Here is a 25,301-nt window from a genome sequence, read left to right as displayed (position 1 = left end):
AGCTTAAGAGCATGATTATAAAAAACAATCACTATCCCCCTTTTATGTTTTTTAAATCACAAAAGAGTTTAAGAGCTGAGCAACTTACGCAGAGGTGACAGCACTTAGATTTCTCTGAGATCTTGACAATACTATGCGTCTCATAAATCTAATTCTCAAAGTAGAGAACCACAAATGTCACCAGGCACAAAGGCCCTATTAAAGTATCCCCAATTATCTTTCCAGAGTGCCTTTCTTTATCGCATTATTTGATAGACTCTCATGTACAGGTTTGAGCTGCCCAAATATAATATCCTCAGCCCATTCTGTGCTTCTCACAACAGAGCAATCACAGGGCCCATTTTTCCCCAAAACAAAGTCAGACCATCAGTGAAAGTCTATCAGATTGCGTAAGGATCAACATGTATATGTAAAAAAAAAAAAAATGATCAGATCTTCGGTAAAGGCAGTTTTTCCTTCGGTATAACAATGAAAAGCTTTTGTGAGAAATGTAAAGAGCCAATATGTTCAGCATAATACCCCTGTGTAAGCCCTTCAGAGATTAAACTACAACATCAACTTCTGCTACAACAGTATTTGTCAATATATAGTCAATTGGCTCCATGAATAGGAAATAACATGGTTTATTGCAAACAGTAGACTTCAAAAAACCAGGTATTTTGAAGTCCAGCTTGTTATGATTTTATTTAACAAAACATGAGTTAAACGTTTTCATGCAACATTTGCACTTAAGTCTTAAATAGTCATGACAAACAGATATACTTCTGTTTAAAGAACACACTAATTATAGACTTTGGTGAATATACAAAAAATCTCAGCATTATAGGTTATACAAAGTAAAGAACATCTTAAATACTTCCCCAAAATACTGCAGCAGCTGAGACACAGTGATATGCCTTGCAAGGGCATAGGAATGTAATTTAGAAATCACATGGGAACTACCCCTTTCCTTTAATTTCACAAACAAGACAAAAGCAACATTCAACTCCACACACTGATTTTTCAGGTTATGTCTTTGCAGTACCTTGAGTTTTATCCAAACAGTAAAAGTTAGACATGTTTATTTAGTAAACAATTACGCAGTAAATCTCTATTACACTTCTTCCTTGGTATTACCTGGAGTAGCCATGTTATTTAAAAGTGGGCAGGTTTGGTACTTTTATACTGATGTCACCAATATTAATATTTCTTGGGATCTCTGGCAGATTCATATTCTTTACAGCTGAAACAGCCCGGGCTGGAGCTCCTGCTAAACCAGCCTGTATATAAAGTGAGGAAAAATGCAAGTCAGGCAAAGTCAGTCACAAGAAGGTTCACCAGCAATCTACACAGACAACTAACTTTTCAAGTACTTCCACGGTTACACAATTAGAAAAACCACATGGTAATTGTGTTTGGAATGAAATGGGTTACTTGGAAATATTAAACCAGAAAGAGAAAACAGTTCACATATTCCTCTTTATATGGTAAAACGTGTAATGTCAACTGGATGGAAAAGTATGAGAGGAAGGAACAGGAGGCTTATCCAAGCACGTATAATGTGCACGTTACAGAACAGACAGTCTCAAGGTGTAGGGTGTCCAGTGTGCTGCCTTTGCCTCTTACCTATCCTAAAAGTTCACGTGGTTCACACTTGACTAGCACTGGTTACAGGTTCTGAATAAGCAACCTCAAAGTAACAAGGTGCTGAATGTCAGTCAAATCAATGAACACACACACACACACACGCGTGTGTGTATATATATACACATAGAAAAATACATATATATGTACACACAGAGGTATTTCAAGGTGGCTTAGACTAAGATGAAAAGGATAAACACCCTGCATTTGTGGTTGATGAAAAGCATGCAGACAGATTATTTCTACAGCCAAACTAGAATAACCTGTTTCCCACAGTTAACTAATTACACACTAACATATCTCCTTCCCCTTGAGCATTACACAACAACATAGTTATGCCAAATTAAACTCTTACAGAGCACCAATCTTTAATAAAAGTTCTCTACTGCATGCAGTGTCTTTGCGTACAAAACTAGAGCCTTTCTGTATAAACATGCAAGTTTTACAATCGAGAATTGCTGACTTCCGTTTAGTTATGCTTCTAGTTAAAGTAGCTGCCAAGTTTGCACACTGGGGTATATTATGAAATGCTAACAATTTACTGCTCAGAGACCTGAAGACATACCAAAAATCATCTTTCCCTATTGCTTCTGAAAACAGCTATTCAATACCTTGTTATTTTAAGAACAATTAAAACAAGACTGTTAAGTGTTACTACTATTTTTGATGTTGTGAAAAAAACATATTATTCATTTTAGGTAAGGAAATATTTCTCCTAAAAGTTCAGATTCTCTACACAGATGTAGAATTTGCAGTGTGGTTTTACTTCAGGCTTGCCACAGAAGTGTAAAAATAATTTTTATTTTTGCAAGAAAATAAAAATGCATGGGAGATTTTTATAAGAAGAGCTCTTATTAGCAGAAAAATATATCATATTACAAATTCTCTGAATATGTAAAAAGAATTAACTTTTATTTTAATGTTTTAAAAGTAAGATTAAAAATATTCAAAAACAATAAAAATCACAGTGTGATTTACTAATTTTAGAGTGTGGCATCTTACAGGTCCAGTAAAAAGGAGCAATCCACAAGAAACAAAGCAAGATGCTAGGAATTAGTTTAAAAAAAGACTAAATCTGTAGAAATAAAAGATCTTTCATTTTAGGTTTGTCAAAGACTGAAGAAACCAGTCCATTTGCATACAAAGTATTTCTGAACAAGAAATACAGCAAAATGAAAGCAGAAAAACTTCAAGAAGCTTGTGTCATATTTGATTATCAAGAAGTGTTGGTACATGACTACCACTCAACGTATAACCCTTTCAGATTCTTGGTTTTCCCTGAAATTCACTGCAAGCGCAGGGTAAAATTACTGAGGAGTGCACCTGACTTCCATGGTGTCCACCTGGTCAACTTCACAAAAGGAAACAGACACCCCACACACTTGTCAGATAACAACTCCACTTTTTGAAGGCTATGAAAAAAAGTATTTCATTCTTTTACTTCTCTCTTATAAGAAATAAAGTCAAGTTAACATAAGATTTTCACTCAACATCCTACCTAGTGTTCTTCCTTCTCCTCCTAAAAACATAACCCAAGTCAAAATAAAACTGATTGAAGTTTCTGATTTTGAACTAACCCTTTACGTGGAAAGGCTAAAGTGTCATAAATCCCTAGATTTTAGTCATGGGATGATTCCCAGAAGAAGAAACAGACACCAGAAAGCTGTAAGTCATCTATTAACAATATCTTCCCTGTCAAACCCTCCTATGTGAGACATGCCAAAGTTGGGAAAAGCATGGGGGCAGAGAAGATAGCTCAGAAAACTGCATCTCTGATGTCATCAAATTTGCTCTCACTTTGGCCCTGACATAACCCGAATTATCAGTTCTCAGAAGTACAGACTAAGTAAAACTCAAAAGGTGCAAAAAATTATTTTGAAACCCTGTTTTTCCTTCATTTTCCTTAACATCACCAAATCTATCAGGTCATTTACTTCAGAGGCTCTTTCAATAGCAGTATTTTCTTAAAGGGGAAAGCCTGGACCTAACACTAGCAGTATTAAGAAAAGCAACTATTTAAAATCTGCATCCCTGAATCTGCAAGAAGTTAAAGGAGCAGTATTAGACATTGCAATTCCTTTCTATTTATTAAAAACAGTGCAGAAGGCATGAAGATGCCCAACACCGTCCTGTTATAACTGAGAACTTGTAAACACTAATTTTAAATCAAGAGGTAGTGAAGACCAAATCAAGACCAGTGAAGTCTTATTGGATAAAACAGTAAATGCTTTTAATCCTTTAAATTCTATTTGCAGTAATGGAAGAAAAATTCATTAAGAAAAATGGGGCAATGTAAACTGTTTTCCACTGAGAAGATGAAAATACTAATTAAAAGCAATGAATTATACAATCTACAACTGGAACAATGGGAAACCAGAAAAATATAATAAGCAATGACATGGTAGAACATGGCTGGCAATTCAAAGAAGAGGTGCCTTCTAGGTGACTTGGATGGAGATTCTTTATCCTAATTTAATGGAAGTTATTTATTCTTTATGGACAAATAACATTTTTAGTGTAACTGGTTATTATTTTTACCTACCTGCTACTATCCTCTTTATACAGACTTACAGTCCCTGCCTCCCGCCCCAATGGCATAGGATACAATGGAGACACAATTGAGAATTATTAAAAAAACCACAATTAACACAACCACTGCCCTTCCACCCCCACTAAACAGTCACAACTTCCAACAGCCACATTTCATGAGGACCATACTGGATCAAGATTAGTGAAGATCCCTGAAAAAACTGCTCTTGATTGTCAGATTACCTCTTTTTTTGGATAGTGAGATTATCTTTCACTATCAGATGCTGAAGTAGAGATTTTCAAGCTATTACAGTCTCTTCTCCTGGAATTCTCTGTATTAAGTCAGTTTGAAGAACAGCAGATACATAAAATGCATAGCAGAATGCTATTTAGCACAATTAATGTCCATTCTATCAAGCACAATACACTTACACAGCATTTCTAAGAGAGAGCAAACAGCTCATAAAAATGTCTAATGGATTAAATGACTGAAAAGCACTTGAACTCCCAAGCTGGATAACAAATACAATTCAAATGCTATTATATTTGAACTCCTTAGCATTCCTTTTTAGCATGTCAGGCAGTGAACTAGTAGCAGTCCTTCCATTTCTTTTACCGGAAGTGAACTGTACTTACAAACACAAAAGTACAACAAGTAAGTACTTTCAGCACCGTGTGCTTTTGAGGCATTTTCTAAAGACACCTGATTAATACAGCTTCCACTGTAACACTGAGCTCAACAAGTTCCACCTGCCTTTTTTATCATGTAATTCAGCAATTAAGTTGGTGACGTGCAAAGGAAAAACAGTTCCACTTGAAAAAACAGAACATGTAGCAAGCTTTTAACATGCAGCAAGAATGATGAATTGACTGTCACAGCAAGCAAATGACTGAAGCAAGTGAAAGTGAAACTTTAGACATAATTAATGCAATTTCAGAAAGACAATATGAATTGCATACAGCTGGTATAACGATAAGCCAATACAACACAGTTTTGCCGCAGTTCCTTTGTACTCTCAATTTCATTTGTTGTTGAAGGATGTGCTTTAATGTTGAAATGCCACATATCAAAATTTTAGGTTCCATTATTGCAAAAAATGCTTGTAAACATGTTCATATACTTTTAAAGAGCAATACCATATATGCAAAAGAAGACACTATTTCATAGATTGAAATAGATGCATTTAGTAACAGGATTTTTACTCTACTGGTCCTAATCTACCAAGTGAGAAGAAACATAAGCTGTCATTAATTTACTTAGGTCATTATTTACCACTATAGGAATCAATTTTCTTTGTTCTCATCATCACCCTTTCTCAGAATGCCCAACTGTAACTTCATATCAAAGTGATCCCAGCAACCTTGTTTTACTCTTTAAAAAGAAATTCAGATCATTTGGGTAAAGTATTGCACATCACAAACATTGTTAATATGCATATACAAATAAAAATGTTCCAACTGTCATTCCAAATAACTCTACACAGAGCTAGCTAGCACTAAAATAAATATAAAAAAACACAGCCTACTGGAAAACAAAATAATGAAGGCTAACACTGCAAAATAAGCCACCCTTTTCCAGATACTTTAGAGGTACTAGGACCTCTCTGCTGCTGGTGTTTCATAGCAATGCTTCTTTTCAGAACAAGTATGACTTCAAAGCAGCAGGGATATGAAATCATGAAGGATGTGATACATAATATAAAGGAATGATCATGTCCCCTGCTCATGAGGTTAAATAAATGAACATAATTAGAGAAAAACCAAAATGAAGTCTGCAAGTATATCAAAATGAGGCCAAACAGATAAGAAGACTTAAGACATACTCTTAGGAATTTTAAGCACTTGAATCACAAAAAGAGTAATGGATGGGAATGATTAATTATTTCTTTCTTTGTTTTTCATTGCCAGACCCAAAAATAAAAACAGAATACGAGTGAGCAGAACACAGAAAAAGAAAAGTAGCTTTGCACAAAAAGAAAAACAAAACCAAAAAAGAAACCAAACAAAAAATCTGAGATCAAGCTCCCTAGTGTTACCAATGAAATACAGACTGTAGGTTACAAGTGTTAGTTAACATATTAAGCAGAGGAAGGTCACGTCCTTGATTTTCTTCATGTGCTGTAGCATACTTCAAATTTAGGTTAAAATGTTGCAAGTTACCAAGAACTATTTTTAGCTAATGCTTTTACAACTCAGTGCCACTAAATCCAATTGTGGAGTTATATTTGTTAAATCTTAGCGGTATTCTAGTACACTATCCTAGGAAGATCACATAAAAAGTAAAGAGCAAATCTATTAATAAATTAAATAAGTTTCAATTGCTTAAGATTCCACCTGTTTAAAATACCTGCAGTTTGAATACACAGAGACTTAAAACAACAGGAAATTAATTTTCAAGTACTGCCATTAACAATGACTGACATTCAAACTGTTGAGCTAAATTCAATGTTTCAAACAACAAATGGCAGGTGACATTGACCATAAACTGAACTTCAAACATACAATTTCCTTCTCCTTTTTCTGTTCTTTGCTAACATTCATGTTCAGGGACTGCAGTAACCAGGTTGTCTTAGATCAAAATCTGGACATTCAGATTGTAATGACAGTAAATGTACATATGAAGTTGAGTACATGCTGACAGCCCTTCTCATTTTGTTCAACATCCTTAAGGCTGGATCATCAACTTTGGAATTTCTACATCATCTTTACAAATTGCACTGATAATTTTATCCTCTCTATACAGAACAGTTTCGGTTTGCTGGTTTTGGTGGTGGGATTTTTAATGCTTCGTTCACCTGAAGCTTATTCTGAAGCTTCTCTTTGCAAGAGAAATAATAAATGGTTTCTTTCTGGAAATAATAAATGGTGAAGTAAAAGAGTTTGTATTACTTATTTTAGATTGTCAGGGACAAAATCCTCCCAACAAAGGAGTTACTCATATTATGTCATCATATCTTACTTTGTTATCTGTGTGTTCATTTTTTATTGACATTAATTTTACAGCATTTTTTGGCTAATATCCACACAAGTTCATACTCCTTTGTTTCTTAACAATGATACAAAGAAAAGTTAAATTCTAAAATGCAGGAAGAGAAATAAAATAAAAAATATGATGTCAATGAAAAGCTAGTAAAATACACTATGGCCAATAAAAAGATGAGGGAACTACAAGAAACTAGCACAAAAAGGAGGCTACAAGGACTAGTATGGGTATTTTTACACATAATTTTTGAGTCTGGCCTACGTAATTTATTGCCTTTGACATCATTTTGCTTTCCCTTTTTGTTAAAAGTACATTTTTTTCTAAAAGTCACCAATACCTTTGTCTACCTGTCCTGTCTGGGAGACTGAAAGATAAAGGTCTGTAAGAGAGAAGAATGGAAAGAGCCAGAAAAGATCAGGAGGTTCAGAAAAAATAAGGCCCAGCTTAAAAGTCTAAATCACACGCAGTTGAACACTCCAAATAGAGAAGAGGTAGCCCAGGTTTACCTACAATACTTCCAGAAGCTCAGAATAAAATCCCAATGACCCCTCTCCCAAAGAATTCCCTCCCTTTATCAAAATGATTCTTTGGCTTTAGGATTGACCAGAAACCCATTCACAGATTAACACTAAACTGAAAGGCAGGGAAATACATATAATACAACAATTCTCAGGGTACAAATAATTTCTTTTGTAGCCCAACCAAATAATATTAGCTGAATCACAAATCAAAGCTAGGGACTCCCTCACAGTGGTTTAATTAATCTCTGTTGAAAATATTCACAAATTCCTTGAGCTGATAATTTTGCTCAAATACATGTAAATTTAATAAATACATTCAGTCTTTTTCACTAAATTCTAACTGAAAGCCTGTTTAGAAACCTAGTGCATAACTAAACAAATATCTGATGTTAAATTGCTAAATTCTGTGTATTACTGAAAGCCAGACAGGCACAATAAAAACTGAAGTATTTCTGAAAATGTAACCCAGTTACAGCTTTATTAGTTTCATCATTTCAGCTATAAGAGAAAAGGCCATTTAACCTTAAAATAGCTGCTTTGTAAATGCAAGAGGTATGATGGTGGCCTAAAAGCCAAAGGGACTAAAGCAACAGTGCTGTGGGGCACAGGTGGCACTCCTAAATACTACAGACTACATCAACACTAATTTCTATATTTTATTTTTTTCTAATTAAAGAAAATTAAGAAGATTCACTAGTTTTGATTTCTTAGTGACCAGCATTCAAAATTTATTAAGTTACTACTTATTTTGATTTACATGGATTTGTTTGTGTCTTGAAAATATGTGTTCAGGAAAGACATACTCAAAAATTTACAATCTTGATCAAAAAGACAAAAGGAAAAGAAAGAGCAATAAGGAATTTTATGTGGGTAAACATGAAACAAATGATTAATGATCTAAGGAAATCATAATCAGGTATTGTGATGCATCTCAGCATTACAGTAACTGACAAATTTGAAAAGAAATAGTCACTGAACTAACGAGAAAGAAAGTATTTGTGGTGAGCAGACTGTAAAATGTTCTGCTTCATGCCAGTCACCAAGTGTTTTAGTTTATCACTGCTACTTCTTTACCTTCTATAATTCACTGCTGAATGTAAAGGAATGAGTTCCTTTTGCTTTGTATGTACTTCCAGTTCTGTGTGCGTTTTTTTCAGATCATCTACCATCCACTTTTATACTAAAAGCTCTTAAAAGAAAGAATGACTTGTTGATGAATAATGGAAGACAGCAAGTATTGCAGCTGGCTGCACTGAAACTATGTGTTTCAGAAGACTAGTTAGAGAATGGTCTACAGTTGATTTGGTAACAGAATTTATATAATTAAATGCTTTCAGATAGAACCAATATGTACATAACACATGGGAGCACAACTGCTGAGCAAGTTCAGCTTTTGGGAACATGACTACTTTTTTATCAAATAAGGAAAAGTGTATATATACAGAAGTTAATAAAATAAAAATTTACGAGAATAACTCCAAATATTAATCTCTGTGATCAGTTTTTCATTCTGAGTGTGAGAAAAACATAAAAATGAACACTTTGGACATGTTCAAAATCTACTAGTGAATCCTTTCAGATGCATATTCAGTATGTATTGTGTCATATCATACCTAGCTTTTTCTTGTTTTTCACATATTGTTGACTGGTTCTTGGATATAGTTTGAAAGTTGTGCAAAACAAAAAATTAGATGCATTAAAAAAAAACTTGGAAGTGGCACAGCTTGAGACTGCAGAATAAAAACCATATACACTGTACCACAAAAAAACCTGAAAAATTAATGTTTCTCTTTATTGCACTTCAGTAAGAAGTTCTCTGGGTCTTCTCCTAAAATGCCATTTAGTTCATATTTACGCCACCTGGAAGATTTCAGTCTGCTCAGCTGACTTCAACTTCAGAAAGTCTCCAATTCAAGCAAAGGCCTGTTTAGAAACTTGGATATTATTGTTTTGATGTATTCCTCTGTGGAATTACTCCCATCATTTAAAATCCAGCAGAGACTTAGCAAAGATACATTAGCAGCATTTTGGCTTACAAGGCATATATGGTGACGTTAAAGGGACAGTAATATCTGTATCAAAGATAAAGTTATTCTAAGATCCTTTCTTAATCTAAATGTCTTTCCTAAACACAAATTAAACCATTGTTGAATTGAAAAAAGATTACCAAAACTCTTGTGTGATCCCTCACTTAGCCCATTATGGACAAATACAGAACATAATTTTCTCACTCACTGAAGACCAAAGGCTCAGATTATCAAAATTGCAGAATTCATTTATTTTGAAGTGTCTAAAACTGGGCTCTAACGTCTGTCTAGTCCACTTCAGTCCAATTTATTTCCTTGTGCTGCAGTATTTCTGCTGCTATTTATTTCAGATGCTTAAAAGCATACTATCAGACAGTAATATGTAATCTTTGAAGACACACTTCGTTTCCTTATCTGATTTCATTTTAATGCTGAAGTCACTAGTCCAGCAAAACAATCAGGCTGGAACAAAAAGGTTTTCTACAACAGAAACTTAGAGAACTACAGAAGTATCTTAATAGCAATGGTGCACAATGCAATTAGATACAAAAAGCAAAATCTAACCAGCAGCATCTAAGGAGTTTATTACTTCTGATGAAAGGTACAACACCCTGAGATACACTGCAAATTTTTGGCACTATAAGCAGGCAGCTTACACTATTCAGTTTGCTGTGAAGGACAAAGAGCATTATGTAGCATGCATTTACTACAACCCTGTTTTTTAGTTTAGAAACTACACAGTGCATCACTCTTACCTCAGATTTCTCCAGTTTATTTTGAGCATCAATTTGAGTGACAATTTCATTCATATTGGTCTCCAAAACCATTCCACCCATAACCATTTCAGCCAATATATTATGGACCTAAAAGAGGCCAAAAGAGAATTTAAAAATGCAAAATATCCAACATACAATCTGAAAAGATGGTCTCGGTATCTCAATACAGGGAAACATGTATTCTGTAAGTCAATTAATGTTAGCACTTAATCTAAAGCCAGATGGAAACAAAGCTCATAATTTCATATTCCTTTCTCCAGTATCTTCTTTGTTCACACCTCTTACAAACTCATCTGCTATAACACTTATCAGTGCTAAGAAACTTTCACATTCCTTTTTCTTTGTTCCCATTTTCCATCCAATTATTAGAGTCAGAGTTAGGATTAACAGCAGTAACACCTCTAGGAAGCAGGTCCTACAAGACTAAACAAATTGCTCACAAGTAGATGTGTAAATACTCCTCTGGGCTATACCTGAGAAGGATGAGACTCTGATGCTTACCCATCACAGATCCCAAGATTTGTCTCAGAAGTAGAACTGACATTCCTGAGACACCTGATAAATATGGAGTCTTGAGTATCTACAGCTAAGACTGACAGCTAGGATTCAAACTGCAGGAGCACATAAACCAGCTGGGGACATTACTGAAATGGGTATGTTTGAGTATCTCTCCTCCCTGCAGCCCTGACTTGAGGATGAAAGCTCTGGTTCATGAATTGCTGCTTCAGAGTCTGCAATCAAACCATATTAAAGACTTGGTTTGGGTTTTTTTCTTTTTAAAAAGGCATCCTTCTGCACATTTACTAGTAAAAATCCAGGGTCACCATGTAATGTATAATATTTTAATCCTATATTATATTTAAATCTGAAGACAAGGAGTATTTGTTACTTTTCAGAAATAAACATGTACAATCTGGTATCTCAAAAGCATAATTCTAACTACTACTTTGGACATTCTCATAATTTCCCCATGGATCAAGGATAGAAGTAAATCTCTAAATCAAATAACTGGGAGGTAGTACATCGAAAACATACACATGCCTTGCTTTTGTGTCATACCTAAAAAGCAAAATTAAATTTGTTTCCCTGATACTTTTAAAGTGTACTTCTGAATAAATTTATTATTAATGTACCTAGCTGAGCTGAAAACAGCCCTTTTTAAAGCCCCTCTGTGCTCTTCCAAAACCTTTCTTTCTATATACTTCTTATTTCTTTGCCTCCATTCTCTAGAATTTTTAACTTCTTCCTCAGTGCAAACCATCCCATACCTAGGGTCATGCTTCTTACCTTTCTCTGCATTTTTCCTACTTGCAGAGTTCAATAGTGAAGTCTAACACACAGCATGTAAAAAATTTCAAATCATAGATGGCTTTAAAGAAGCTTGACTATTTTGTCTTGCCCCACTTTTTTTTCTAAAGGGACAGCTTTCTAAATAACAGCATTTAATTAATTTTATTTAGTAATTCCATATAAAAGGAAATCACAGCTCTAATAAAGTTACATAACTATCATAATCCACTGACTCCCTCCTCTTAATAGGTTTGCTCATATGTAAGCAGCAGCACGATAAACATAAACAGTAACTGTTTTTTCTTTTCAAATTAAAATTCATTGTAAATACATATTAAATGTACAAATACACCTTATTGTCTCTATATTTTCTTATTTAAAAAAATCACGAATTATTTTTGCAAAGCAACAACGACAACAGAAAAAATCTTAAATAAAAATGCATTAAGTGGAAATGAAGTGCAAAAGAGACTTCAATAGTGTATTCAAAATAGTATTTAAGTGAAAGACTGAAGGCACAACGAATAGACATCTTAAATTCCAAAAGGGATCTGACTGTTTAAACTTTTTAAAATTTGAAAACGCTGTTTTGTAATAAAAATTTTGAAGTGTTTTTACAGAAATCAAGGGTACTTCCTTTTTAGAGAATTTGATGCGCTCTCTAAAAGCATGAATGCATATTCTAAAGAAGAAGGAATTTATTAAGAAAAAACTCTCTCAGGAAAATTTGGCAAACACATTTTCTTGTCTTCTAGAAATTTGATTCTGGATGGTTCACTCATCTGGTTGGATAATAAACTCTTGCATGAGATCATGATACTCCCAGAGATATTTCAAGAGGTGCCAAAAACTAGTGAAAAAAACAAAGTATTCCCTTACATCCCTAGCTGAATGTATTCTAATTTTTTAGTTGTATAATAGCTTTCAGTGATGCCTTTTCCATCAGAAAGCATTAGGCTCTTGGACTCAATGTAGGACTGAAATAAACCTGCCCCTCCTCCTCACAAGACATGTGAAAATGTCTTGCTTCAGCAAGTTTTCTGGCTGCTTGTAATACAGAAGAAGAAGTTAGAAGAAGAAGAGAAGAAGAAGTTAAATTCTCTCCTGTATGAACTACACTCCCCAACACCCCAAGCCCTCATCTGTTACAGTACATTGAAAACACTCATTCCCACCTATATTCCATTCTCCAAATTAATTCATCATACTCTATCAATATTCTTGAATAAGCATCTGTCTTGGCTACGGGTTACTCTAAGTCACTGCTGAGTCCTGCACAATTATAAACACCTGAGGAGCATAAGTATTTCCTTACAGAAATACCACATAAAATGTTACTAAGGAGACAACAGCTGTTGAGATTACACAGTTTAACTCTTCTACACGCCACCTCATCTTTTTACAAGAAAAAATGTTGGCTTAGACAGCTCTCACAAGAGAATTGCAAGAAAGCAACCTCCCACAGCTCCATCAAGAACTGAAGACACAGAACTCTCATTCAGATAACTTAGCCAATCATCACTTTTCTCAATATTAGACCACTCAAAATACAAATATTTTAAAGATCTCACCCCAAACAGCCCCCACACATAAGCACCCACTGTAACTAAGACTGTCAAGACCAAAAAGGAGCAGCTGCTCGTTTTCCCTTTTGTACACTTGATATACTAACAAGAGAAAGTTAATGCATTAACTCTGAAGGCTCAGTGCGTTATGCTTCTTGACAAGTTGACCACATCAGCAGTTTAAAGACAATTTAACACTTTAATTCTCACAGATACATCTTTCTGTTTTGTTCTCTGACCTATAAGAATACTGATGAACTTAAACTGGAGAGAGAAAAAAAAGGAAGAATTGAGATGACATTAAATCAGTCACAGCTGCCCAACTAATGCTACTGTACAATTGGTGGCAGCTTTGCCTTAATACATAAGTTCATGTCTCTATATTGAATTCTTTGTTCATTTATACTCAAGTTGAAAATCACTGCACTGGTTAATGTCACATTCAGAGCTTTTTAACTCAAGGTTTCACTGGCTTTTATTGTGAAAATGTATTATTTTTACTGAAGTATCTAACTAGTATTTTGGGTTCCCATTTTCCTCAGAGTTTGAAAATTCTAGTCTAAACATTTAATGGGATTCTCAGGCAGATTTTTAGATTTTTAGTTAATCAAATGAAACAGTTAAATTCTAGTGTCCATTTGATATGTAATTTTCAAGAAGAAATATCATCTCGTAGTCAATACAAAGTAAAATATTCTTCAAGAAATTTAACATTTTGAAGCCTCTAAGTTCTCTAAGTACTACTAGAAATATTTTGTCTATGAAGTTATGTTATTTCAATACTCTTTAATGAAACATGCTACAGAGCAACAGCTTGGAGTACATCTCAGCCAAAGATCAAACTCTTTCCCACAAAATGACTGCAGTACTTTTGTTATTTAAGCTCAGAAGCCAATATATAAACACTCAAACTCTTTTGTAATTCAATCTGTCATTTGGAAATATCCAACATGTTCCAGTAATGGAAATTACTAGAAAACCTAATGACTATTCGCGACCTGAGTACTGGTTAAACACCCACTCTAGGTAATCTGCATTTCACTGTCTTGTCAAGGTGTAAGTGTTTTTTCCAAAAGAACTTCCCGATTTTGAAACAAACGGAGTCAGTTTGAAATAGTTCTTTTAGATACCTAACTTGGTATTATTTTCTGTCTGCTTTTTCTATCTTACTTTCCTTTGACATCTTTTGCTGTTGATGCAGAAAGATGTATACAGATGGGGAAAGGCGACTGCACAGAAGGCAACAGTAGGCACAAAATGCAACTGAAGGAATAAATTCTGTATAATAAATTCTCAGAATTTTAGGTATTACACCAAGAAAGGCCAAAGTCCTTTTAAATGAAATGTGACTATAGTAAGAGCATTTCTCTAAACTAGATTAGTAAGTGCAACACTTGCTTCTTATAGCTGGGAATATTCAAATAACACTGTTTCTAAATGCTTGAAAAAAGACAAAGTCCGTTTGACATTTTAAACAGAAAGATCCACACAGCATTTAAATTACATAATCATAGCACATTAAATGCACCTTCCAATCCTAACTGGAAAACGCTTAACAACTTCAGTTCTGAGTTATATAAAACCTAACCATGAACAAATACATTACATTATTTCTTGAAGCCCTTCCTAGCCTAAGAATATTCAGATATCTTACATTTTACAATTTGAGGTGGAATACTATTACGCAAATCTCTCATATTATTTTATTGCTCCTCAGAAAGGCATGTTCCATCACAGCTTTCATGCAGTAAAAGTAATATTTTAGCAGAAACAGTCTAGATTTCACTGATAATTAATTAACAGAATCAAGGAATCAGTAAGATTGGAAAAGACTTCCAAGATCCTCAAGTCCAACTTTTGACCAAACACCACCGCGTCGATTAAGCCACAGCAGTAAGTGCCATGTCCAACTGTTTCTTGAACACTTCTGGCTATGGTGTCTCATCAGTTCCTAGGCAGTCCACCTCAATGCCTGACAACTCTTTCAGGGAAGAGGTATCCAGCTTGAGGCCATCTCCTCTTGTCTGACCATGGTTACTTGGGAGAACAGACCAAGCCCCATCCTGTTACAATCTCCCTTGAGGTCATTGTAGAGGGCAGCATGGCTCCCTCGAGCCTCCTCCTCTCCAGCCTGAACATCCCCTGCTCCCTCAGCCACACCTCATAAGACTTACTCTCTAGACCCCCTCATCAGCTTTGTTACCCTTCTTTGGAAAGTAAAGCAGAGTTTTATACCAAGTATCAGCTGAACCAAACATATTACTTGATAAAAATATTGCAGGATGTCATCACAGTACCTTGTCTACATGGAAGATTAAATCCAGCTCACAGACATTTTCAAAACATTTGTCTAGTGTTTCCACAAATACCTGCAAAGAGGGAAAAAAAGCACGGAAGGTCAATCTTTAACAAAAATTCTGCAATTCCATTAGGCGTAGGTTTGAGAAAAGCAAATACAGATATTAAATACTGGTCAGATCTTAAGGCACTAAAGGCATCTACAGAAATTATGTGGTTAACATTATGTCAAAAGTATGTTATCTATGTGGAGGGCAAAACTGTATGCACAAGCCAATTTAGGTTAAAACTCTGCTTAAAGTCACTCTCTTTTAAAAAACAGATACATCTTGAAAAACCTACACTATCATTTTCTCAGGTGTGATTTAAAGTACTCCTTTCCATTTCATTAGAACTCAATTAGAAAGCAAAGAAAACCAGCTTTTCGCATCATTATTTTTAATAATTACTGCATTGCAGGCATTTCTAGTTAACCAGACTGTTAACTTTGCTGTTTACTATCAACATCACTCCCTCCACTGTAGCAGTACACTACAGACTCACTGAATCCAGGATGAAAAAGGCATCTGTCTTAATGTCACACCTCCTGACCCTGTCAGGCCTATTACCATACAAATTTAGAAAAGTCTATAGCAGTTCACACACAGGCAAATAACTCCTTTCTGAATCAAGAATATAAAAGCATAAAAAACCAAGCAGCTGCTGCTCTCCAGCCACTGATGCTCCCTGCCAGATATGGCATGCACATCACCTTCCTCTGGGTGTTTGTGGAACAGATTCCTGGGCATTTATGTTTGTACTTTGGTACACCAAGAGCATCTGGTCCCCAGTTAGCCCAGATAATGAAATGATTATTGTACTTGCAGTCCAGAAGTTCCTGAATGCCAATCACTATGTGCTTGTGGTGAGAGCTGTCAGAGACTCCAGCCTTAGAGAGTTGTACACACAGTTCCCTTTGTCCAAGGGATAACTCCTATGGACAGGATATGTCAAGATCTCTTTAAGTTAAACGTATTGAGCTTAGGGTCTTCAAAGTTAAAATTATTTTCTGAAAAAATATACTGATCTTTTATTGATGGCATGAAAATAAATAGCAACTTGTTGGAAATTTTAATCAGTTTTATATGTTTCAAGGCTATTTTGTCACAATGTGTATTATTTATTAAGCTGTCACTGTATGCAATTTTTAATTCAATTCTTAATTCAAACATCCTAAAGAAGCAATATGGAAGACAAACACCTCATTTTGATTCTCTGTTCCACATGATTTATTAACCACCTTAGTATTTGAGAGGCACCAGATTTCAAACTGCCTAGACTCAGGTATAGATCTGACATAGATCACAGAATTGTTTAGGTTGGAAACCTAAAGATGAGTGAGTCCAAGAGGTAAGCTAGCACAGCCAAATCCAGCTCTAACCCAATCCCTGAGTGCTACATCTAGATGTTTTTAAAACTCTAGGCATGGTGACTCCACCACTTCCCTGAGCAGCCCACTGCAATGTCCAACAACCTTTTCAATGAATATTTTTTTAACATCCAGTATAAACCTCCCTTGGCACAAATTGAGGCTGTTTCCTCTTGTCCTATTTCCTCTTTCTTGGGACAAGAGATCGAAGCACCTCTATAACCTCCTTTCACATAGTTGTATAGAAAGGTCCCCCCAGTCCTTCTACTCTCCAGGCTGAACACCCCCAGCTCTCTCAGCCATCACTCCTTGTAAGACTTGTGCTCCAGCCCCTTCACCAGCTCCACTGCCTTTCTCTGGTCTTGCTCCACCCCCTTAGTGTCTTTCTAGTACGGAGGAGCCAAAACCGGACATAGGATTTGAGGCATGGCCTCACCAGTGCCCAGTACAGAGGGACAGTCACTGGCCTCACTACTGCTGATCCAAGCCAAGCTGCCACTGGCCTTCCTGGCTGCCTGGGCACAGCTGGCTCATGCTCAGATGCTGTCAACCAGCACCCCCAGGTCCTCTTCCACGGGGCAGCTTTCCAGCCACTCTGCCTCAGCCTGGAGTGCTGTAGGGACTGCTGTGACTCAAGGGCAGGACCTGACATTCGGCCCTGTCAAACCTCCTACAACTGACCTTGGCCCATTCCTCCAGCCTGTCTGAATCCCTTCAGCAGACCAACACTCCCACCCAGCACAAAGTCATCTGCAAACTGGCTGAGGGAACACTCGAACCCCTCATCTTGATCATTGATTGAGGTATTAAAGAGGCCTGGCCCACACACTGAGCTCTGGGGAACACCACTGCTGACCGGACACCACCTGGACTTAACTCCATTGACCTCCATTCTTCGTGGATAAAAGTCGTGCTTCTACAGACACGTATTTGTATCTACCAACCCAGTGAAACAGATCTGCTTGACATCATCCATTCCCAACAGTCTACCTCGCATTATCAACAAAGATTACTTTCACATCTTAATCACTGGTCTTTCGATCTTGCTCACACTGTAAAAGAGAGGATGATCACACCCTGCCCTTGCTATTACTACTACTATTAAAGCCTTTAAAATGTTGAAATCAAGCTACAAATTAACTAATGATTTATGCATTTAGACTATTCTTTAATACCAAAAATACAAATCTGTCACTTAAACTAGGAACACAGAGTATATTCAGAGGCAGACTCAGGACAATAATGTTTGGTGACAAGTTAACTAAGAAAATGAATATACTTCTGTTAAATTATACTGAAGCTAAGCAAAGCAGGGATTTTTCTTTAAGCAGTTGTTAATTCACTGCAATAGTAACAGTCTTCCATAAAGAAGGGATGCAAGCAAACAAAAAACTTGTATGTTAAGCAGAAAAAGCTACACATTTGACAACATATGCAGCAAAACAAATCACCAAAGATATTCTCTTACTTTCCTTGCACCTTAGGAGAATGCAGTTACAACAACAGTGCTGTCTGACATTAGCTGCAAGAAGAAGATTGGAAACAGTGTAAATGCAACCTCTGCCCCATGGTTTTAGTTACAAGAGCTAAGAGTTTGGCACTACTCCCTGCAGTCACCAACTCTGACTTTGATATCTGTCTAGTTCCTCAGAAAACAAAGGAACCCATTAAAGACAAAGGCAACTCAAGAATCCTAAAAACACCCCCCCAACACGTGTTTAGTAGCAGCATGCAGGCTCACACATCAAGAACACAAAAGTTTAACTTTTGTGACATTCTTCCAATAACACTTGATTCATTGTTGGAGCGATTACTTTTAAACCTTTACCTATTACACAGCAACCCCACTATAGGCACACTAAACAAACTCACAAATCTCTGCTTACAATGCATGACCAGCAATGTGCAACCAACGTTTTTTAATCTAAGGGAAATGAGCTGGCACTGACTTCACAGAGATTTTTCACTGACCAAGGACTTCTCATGGAAACTTTGGAAATTTCTCCTATTTTTCATTCATGATGGTGAGTTCACTCAGAATAATGCCAGAAATGACAAGGTCTACATCTATTATAAATTCTCTTTTAAAACACTGGTCAGCAAGGTAAACTAGATTTTTTACACTAACATTTCTTGGCCTGTTTAAGAAACTTGCAATAACTGAAATGGCAAATAATATCAGAGTCACTTCCATCTGAATTTTAGCTGAGTCAAATAAATTGTACACTGTGGAAAGCAGTGCTAAAATTTAAGTACTTCAGTAATCACTTCAAATGCTGCAGACTCGTAGATCAACAACCAGAAGAGAAAACACATCAATTGTTTTGAGACACACAGACCCTTCACACACATCAGTTTAGATGCACCATGTGATGTTACTGGAAGAGCAACATAAATCAACGAGTGAAATAGCAGGAAAATAAAGATGCATGCACAATTAATTACTAGCTCCCCCTTGTGCTTCATTTTTGAAATTATAATCTTTTATGGTAAAAAGAAAAAAACACACACATCTCCATGTAAGTAAATGGAAAGCACAAAAAAAAGGGAAAACCCCTACATCTTTCTTTTGTAAGAAATATGCTTTAATAAAGACAGACACACACTGGGAGCACAAATTATATGAAACAAAACACAAATTTTTTATTGAATATATGCAAGTCTGGAGCTCCCTCTACTCAGCCATATGTCAAAATAAAACATCACCTTTTCAATGAAGGGCTTATTCTTAAAATAATCAAATAAGGCAAAAATGGAGTATATCATACATTAGTAGGAAATAACAAGGGCAGCAGAAAACTCAGAACATCTAATTAATTAAATGTATTGAAGCATAGAGAATGTCAAATACTAACAAAAGCAGGTAAAAAAGATGAGCTAAAAACAACAGGAGTAACTCATACCAAGAATATCCCCTTCTTCTTCCTTACCTAAACAGCAATGGTAAACCTGAGGACAGATGTAATTCAATCTGCCCTAGGGGAGCTCTCATCTCAGTCATATGCCTCTCTGTTTTTTATTTAATTAGCATAAAAGCATCTCTGGTCAGGATCCTTTATCCTTAAGAACTGAGAAAAACATGTTACATAAACCGCACTGCACTTACCACATGCCCCTCACTGAACATCATTACCTTGAAAGGCTCCATTGAATTTCCCATGGAAGACTGATCTTACAGACTCCGTCGCTTACGAACTCATTATGTCTTCAAAGTACAGCTAGGGGCCAAGACATTCACAAATTCTTGGAGCTGACACAGGCTCTTAGGTCCGTAACATAATTAAGGTACTACTGTTAAGGTTAATTAAGGTACCACCTCACTTTTTCCTTATGGCAGACTACAGCTAGTTGTGTTTTCACACATACTTTCCTTCCATGCACTAAAACCTTACACTTCACAGGCTAACACAAAGATGCTAAAATAGCATGACAGAATTTACAGAATCCAAGAGACTGCAAAACCTAAGCATAGCACAGCTGCTGACCTATCTCCCAATACAAGTAAGCAAATATAATAAAAAGAAACGTGTTTATATTTAGGGAAAAAATGGAAGAAAATGGTCAAAAATTAACAAAGTGAATTTGCCTTTTGAATGAAGAAATCCAAGTTGAAGACAGTATCAAACCCGAGGAAGAGTCTATGATTTGTAATGCATGGAGCATATTCATTATGCCTGAGTCAAGAAGATTAACCTGTGAAACAGCTCTGACCTAATGGGGGGATAATTGACATTCACAAAAGTTATCTTAAGTCTCACAACAAAACCTTTCTGCTGAAAAGAACTGCAGACTACCATATGTAATCTAATCTCCTACACGTTTATTCAGTTTACATGACAGAAACCTATACTGAGTTCTAGGTTCCTTCCACCAGTTTACTTTCCATCATAAACCACTATACATATCTACTTACTTAGTCATACCTTATATGTATGACTAATGACAAAGCCCAGATGTCTTACTCTTACACGTGTTATCTCCAAACTACAGTAAACAAAGATGTATAGAAATGGTTCAACATTTTCAGGAAGAAAGAAAGCTTATTTGCTCAATTCAATATCCGTGTGTATATCCTGTTAGTCTACACTGCACGTGGGATTGACAAGTAATAAGAAACTTTCTGAGAGCCCTCTTTCAGTAAAAGATACATTCAATTCTGATTGCTAGTGCTAAGAAGATTAAACAGATCCTTCTGAGACAGTCTAGAAATTAAAAATATTTATTTAATCTCAATACTCTTAATATTTAATATATCTTTAATACTTTATACTATAATCAAATGGTTGAATGACAATGTGTAAGAGAATTTGGAGTCCTCAACAACTGTAGGTACTGTAGTGAGACTGTATGATTTATAAACAAAATCATACAAGTCAGAAAAACAAAGTATTTCTACAAATTGAAATAGCATTTTTATTATTTCAGTTTACTTTAAGCAATTATGTTGACATGTAATCAAACACTGGGGCATTTTTGGAAACAATGTGAAATACAAAGACTAGGAGGTCAAAATCTATTTAAGTATTTTTTGGTACAAGAAGCAAAACATTTTAGAGACAAGTTTAAATTCTCTAATTCAAAAAGTTTGGCGGCTATATAATTATGCATAGTAGGAAGTTCAAGCAATTTGCTACAATACCTGAACGTACAATTCATGTTGCACTGTCTATGTATGAATATGCTTCTTTTCTCTGTTCATAAATATTTTGGCACTTCCAAGTAAGAAGACACACTATGTGACAGGCAACTAAGCAACCCTGTACAACAAACTGCTATGAAACATTGTGGTAGAGCCATCGTGTACCTTGCTCGTTAACACCGCACTGTTCAGATACTGCGGAATATTCTATGACCAAATATCATGTAAGAATCCAGATGGGAGTTTCCTTCCCTCCTACCCACACAGGCACTCCTCTGGATCTACTGTCTGGAACAGCAACACTGGAGCAGCTGCTCTGAACAGTGGGAGGTGTCTGTGAGAAGCTATGCAGCTTCAAGAAAGGTCTGCAAGGAATTGTGGGGCTTTAGAGACACACAGTGTTTCTACAGTGAAATAACCAACTGATAACAGTCTCATGTATCAGGACAGATTTTACTTATGTAATAAATCAATTCTCTTGATGTGCAAGCTTTTGAAGGCATAACAGTATATTTACTGTTTTATATATATATATATATATATATATGTATACACACATATGTAAAAGAGAGATCCATTTTATGCAATGACATAGATCACTCCATGGTGTGAAACTGTTTTTTGTCACATCTGAGTTCACTAACGATCATTAGTGAAATTGTTTACTTGCAAGTTTTAAGTTGAAAAAAATCACTGATTTAGTCAGAGGCCTCTTGACCTAGGAGTATTCGTATTACCAGACATGATATTTGTTACTAGGTTGATAACAAACATATTTAGCAGTTTAAAAACTGGCCACACCACCAAGCCTGCCTGAGTTTAAGAAGCATTTCAACAATGCTTTAAGGCACATGGTGTGATTCTTGGGGGGTTCTGGGCAGTGCCAGGAGTTGAACTCAAAGGTCCCGATGGATCCCTGAGTTGGAAGGAAACTGTACCTGGAAGCCTTGCAGAAGACATTCTGTTTGATGTGTCAGTGTGATCTTGAACACGCCATGTCTGCTCTACTGGGCTGAGCAGGCCAGATCTTCTTAATATAATCTATAACCTGTGATGTCCTTGGCAAAAATGAACTGTAGGAATGGAATGTACTGATTCTGACTAAGAGAATCATGTTGCATGTTTAGGGGTTAGTCATCCATGTAACACAACCTGAACAGACACAGAGGCCTGTGCTGTGCTGCAGAAATTCCTTGGCTAAGAGATAAACTCGGCCAGCTCACCGTAACAGTGGAGCCTGCAGGCAGCTCCCACGTGGTACCGGTGAGCATGCCACCTGGTACCAGGCCTCACCATGACCCCAAACTGCAGCAAGAAGTTCTCCTGAAAATATCCTTTAGCAAGAGCTGTTTTCCTTTGATGAAATTATATAATAGCTCAAAGATTCAAAAGAGGGAAAGCTTCTCTCCATAGACAGGATCTGCTCTGCCCCATGCAGTGTAGGAAAACCCAGCTGGGCTCCAGTGGGTGCCACCTGAAGGTAGCATGCCCAGCACCTGAATGGCTGTAAGATTTACCACCTACACTCATCTTCTCACCATGTTCATTATGCAGTTTTCTTATTAAACCATTTGTGCTGTTGAGCCTTTCTCACTGAGATAAAGAACATAGGCTTACGGATCATCTTCCTCTCGATCAACCCCCACGCTACCCATCCCAATTCCGCTGGTGCAGAACACATACCTAGGGGAGCATTTGCCCTCCTTTTCTAAGGCATACCTGTCAAAAAGCTCGTAAGTCACAAGGAAAGTTTAATCCAAGAAGGTTTTGGAAATATTTATGCATTATACATTTATAGTGAGTATATATATGCATGCATGTATGTGTGTGTGAGTCTGGATATATATTAATATACATAAATACATATATATATATACACACATACAGAGCATTGCCTTTCAAAGTTCTCATAATCTACACTTGTATAGCAAATGTTTGAACTGTGCCATTTTTACCTGCAGCCAAAAAAAGGTCTTGAAAAGCTAAAACAAAAAACCAGTTTGTGCTCAGGAGGCTCCCAACAGTTTCCTCATTTTCCCATCAACTTGGACAATGACTTTTTCAAAGACAGCCCAGAAAACGGTAAACAATCTGAAGATAATACTTAGCACTTCTTGGTATGTTCATGGTATAAAAACAACCTTACAAATATTACCAAAAAAAGGCAAGCAAAATATTTAAGTTCTAAGGTACTTTAGAGTTGAATAACAGTTATTAAGAATAAAATAAAAAAATCCACAAAGCAGCAAAAAGTACTTACTTGTATGAGGTCTAAAATACCAAGCTCACTTTCTGAGGAATCCACACAGAAGACAAAATACAAGGTAGCATAGTGTCGGTAAATTAATTTGTTATCGGATCCACCTATTAAACTAAAGGGGAAATAAAACAAGGAAAGCTTAGTTAGCAACTCAGGCTAAGCTGAGCAAATCCTCACAGTAATTTCAATTAACAGGAGGCCTATTATTAACAGCTGGAGCTATCCTAAATACAACTACATTGCAACTTATTTTGTGATACAATTCCAATGTAAGACCAAGTAACAAGACAGACCAATTTATATTTACCACACAAGCAGTTATTGTTATCCATATGGATAACAAATTACATCAACCTGTGCACCTTCTTATTAAAATCAATTCAAACAGACTACAAAAAAGCAGGTATTAAATGTACTTTCATTCCACACTAGCAGGCAGGCACTGAACAGGGATTAATGTGCTTTAAAGATTAACAGCGTATGCCTATGACTCCTTCTCTGACCTTCTCAGAAGAGCATCAAGAGGGAAAAAAAAATCTGTAATGAAGACTGGCATTTGGATTACCAAAAAAGCCTTAGATGAGGTTTATGATCCATTTAATAACAAAGAACACGTAACATTTGTGCTACAAAATGTTTGATATCTTCAGAAGTAGGACCATACTTCAAGCAATGATTCATGATGCAATGTTACAGTCACAGAAGCAATTTTATTTTTATGGACTCACTAATCATCATGGCACTGAATGAGAAGAGGTCTAAAGAGGTATATTCTTCCACTCTTCTGCTACAGCCTTCCAAAAAAAGGCACATAAAGCACAAGAGATCTACATCAGATCACTGACATTTGCATTGAGCTGTAAGAGGCCTACTCCCAGAGAAACAAAAGTAATTTTTAGGATGAACCTACTAACTGACTATCGCAATTTTTCCTTAACTCTGTAACAGAATTGAATCACCCATTTGATGAAACATAACTCATCCCTTTAGTTTCTGTCATTATCAGAGATAATACACAGATTTTAAAAAAATCTTTCAGGTAACTTTTGTTTAAGCAAATTGCTCTGCATTAATACTTGGCAGAGAGCAGGGATAGGGGTAGGGAAGGGGAACCCTTTGTTTCTGAAGAGTGGGAATTACATTTATATATCAGACAACACTATTACAAATAAATAGGACAGTGAAAATACCTAGCAATTGAAGTTTCTTCTTTTGTCATCTATTTACCCAGTACTTTCAAATACTTCACACTTGAAGTACACATAGTTCTACACATAAACTGTTGAGGCTTTTGGGTAAACTGCAAACTCTAAAGTGAACTCTGTCCTGAAAGAAAAAAATACTGAAAAAAATAGTGAAATAGTAACCCTGTAACTGAGCAG

At 36.0% G+C, this 25,301-nt stretch overlaps 1 protein-coding gene across 2 annotated transcripts in view; it reads right to left on the bottom strand.

The window, feature by feature from the left end:
• Positions 1-607: 607 nt before the first annotated feature.
• The window catches only part of AP3S1 (adaptor related protein complex 3 subunit sigma 1), a 28,269-nt gene continuing 3,575 nt past the window's right edge, over positions 608-25,301 (bottom strand). The window contains exons 3-7 of one of the 2 annotated variants that reach the window (XM_038123265.1): positions 23,920-24,031; positions 15,612-15,683; positions 10,439-10,546; positions 7,473-7,514; positions 1,143-1,259 (exon numbers count right to left, since the gene is read on the bottom strand). In XM_038123265.1, coding sequence (XP_037979193.1) covers positions 7,479-7,514; positions 10,439-10,546; positions 15,612-15,683; positions 23,920-24,031 — 328 coding nt within the window. In that variant the 3' untranslated portion in view covers positions 1,143-1,259; positions 7,473-7,478. Of the gene's footprint in view, positions 1,260-7,472; positions 7,515-10,438; positions 10,547-15,611; positions 15,684-23,919; positions 24,032-25,301 lie in introns of both variants that reach the window. The other variant, XM_038123264.1, reaches the window with a different exon arrangement.

The sequence above is a fragment of the Motacilla alba genome, chromosome Z (genome assembly GCF_015832195.1).
Source record: "Motacilla alba alba isolate MOTALB_02 chromosome Z, Motacilla_alba_V1.0_pri, whole genome shotgun sequence".
Classification (NCBI taxonomy): Eukaryota; Metazoa; Chordata; class Aves; order Passeriformes; family Motacillidae; genus Motacilla; species Motacilla alba.
This window is presented reverse-complemented; position numbering and strand designations above follow the sequence as displayed.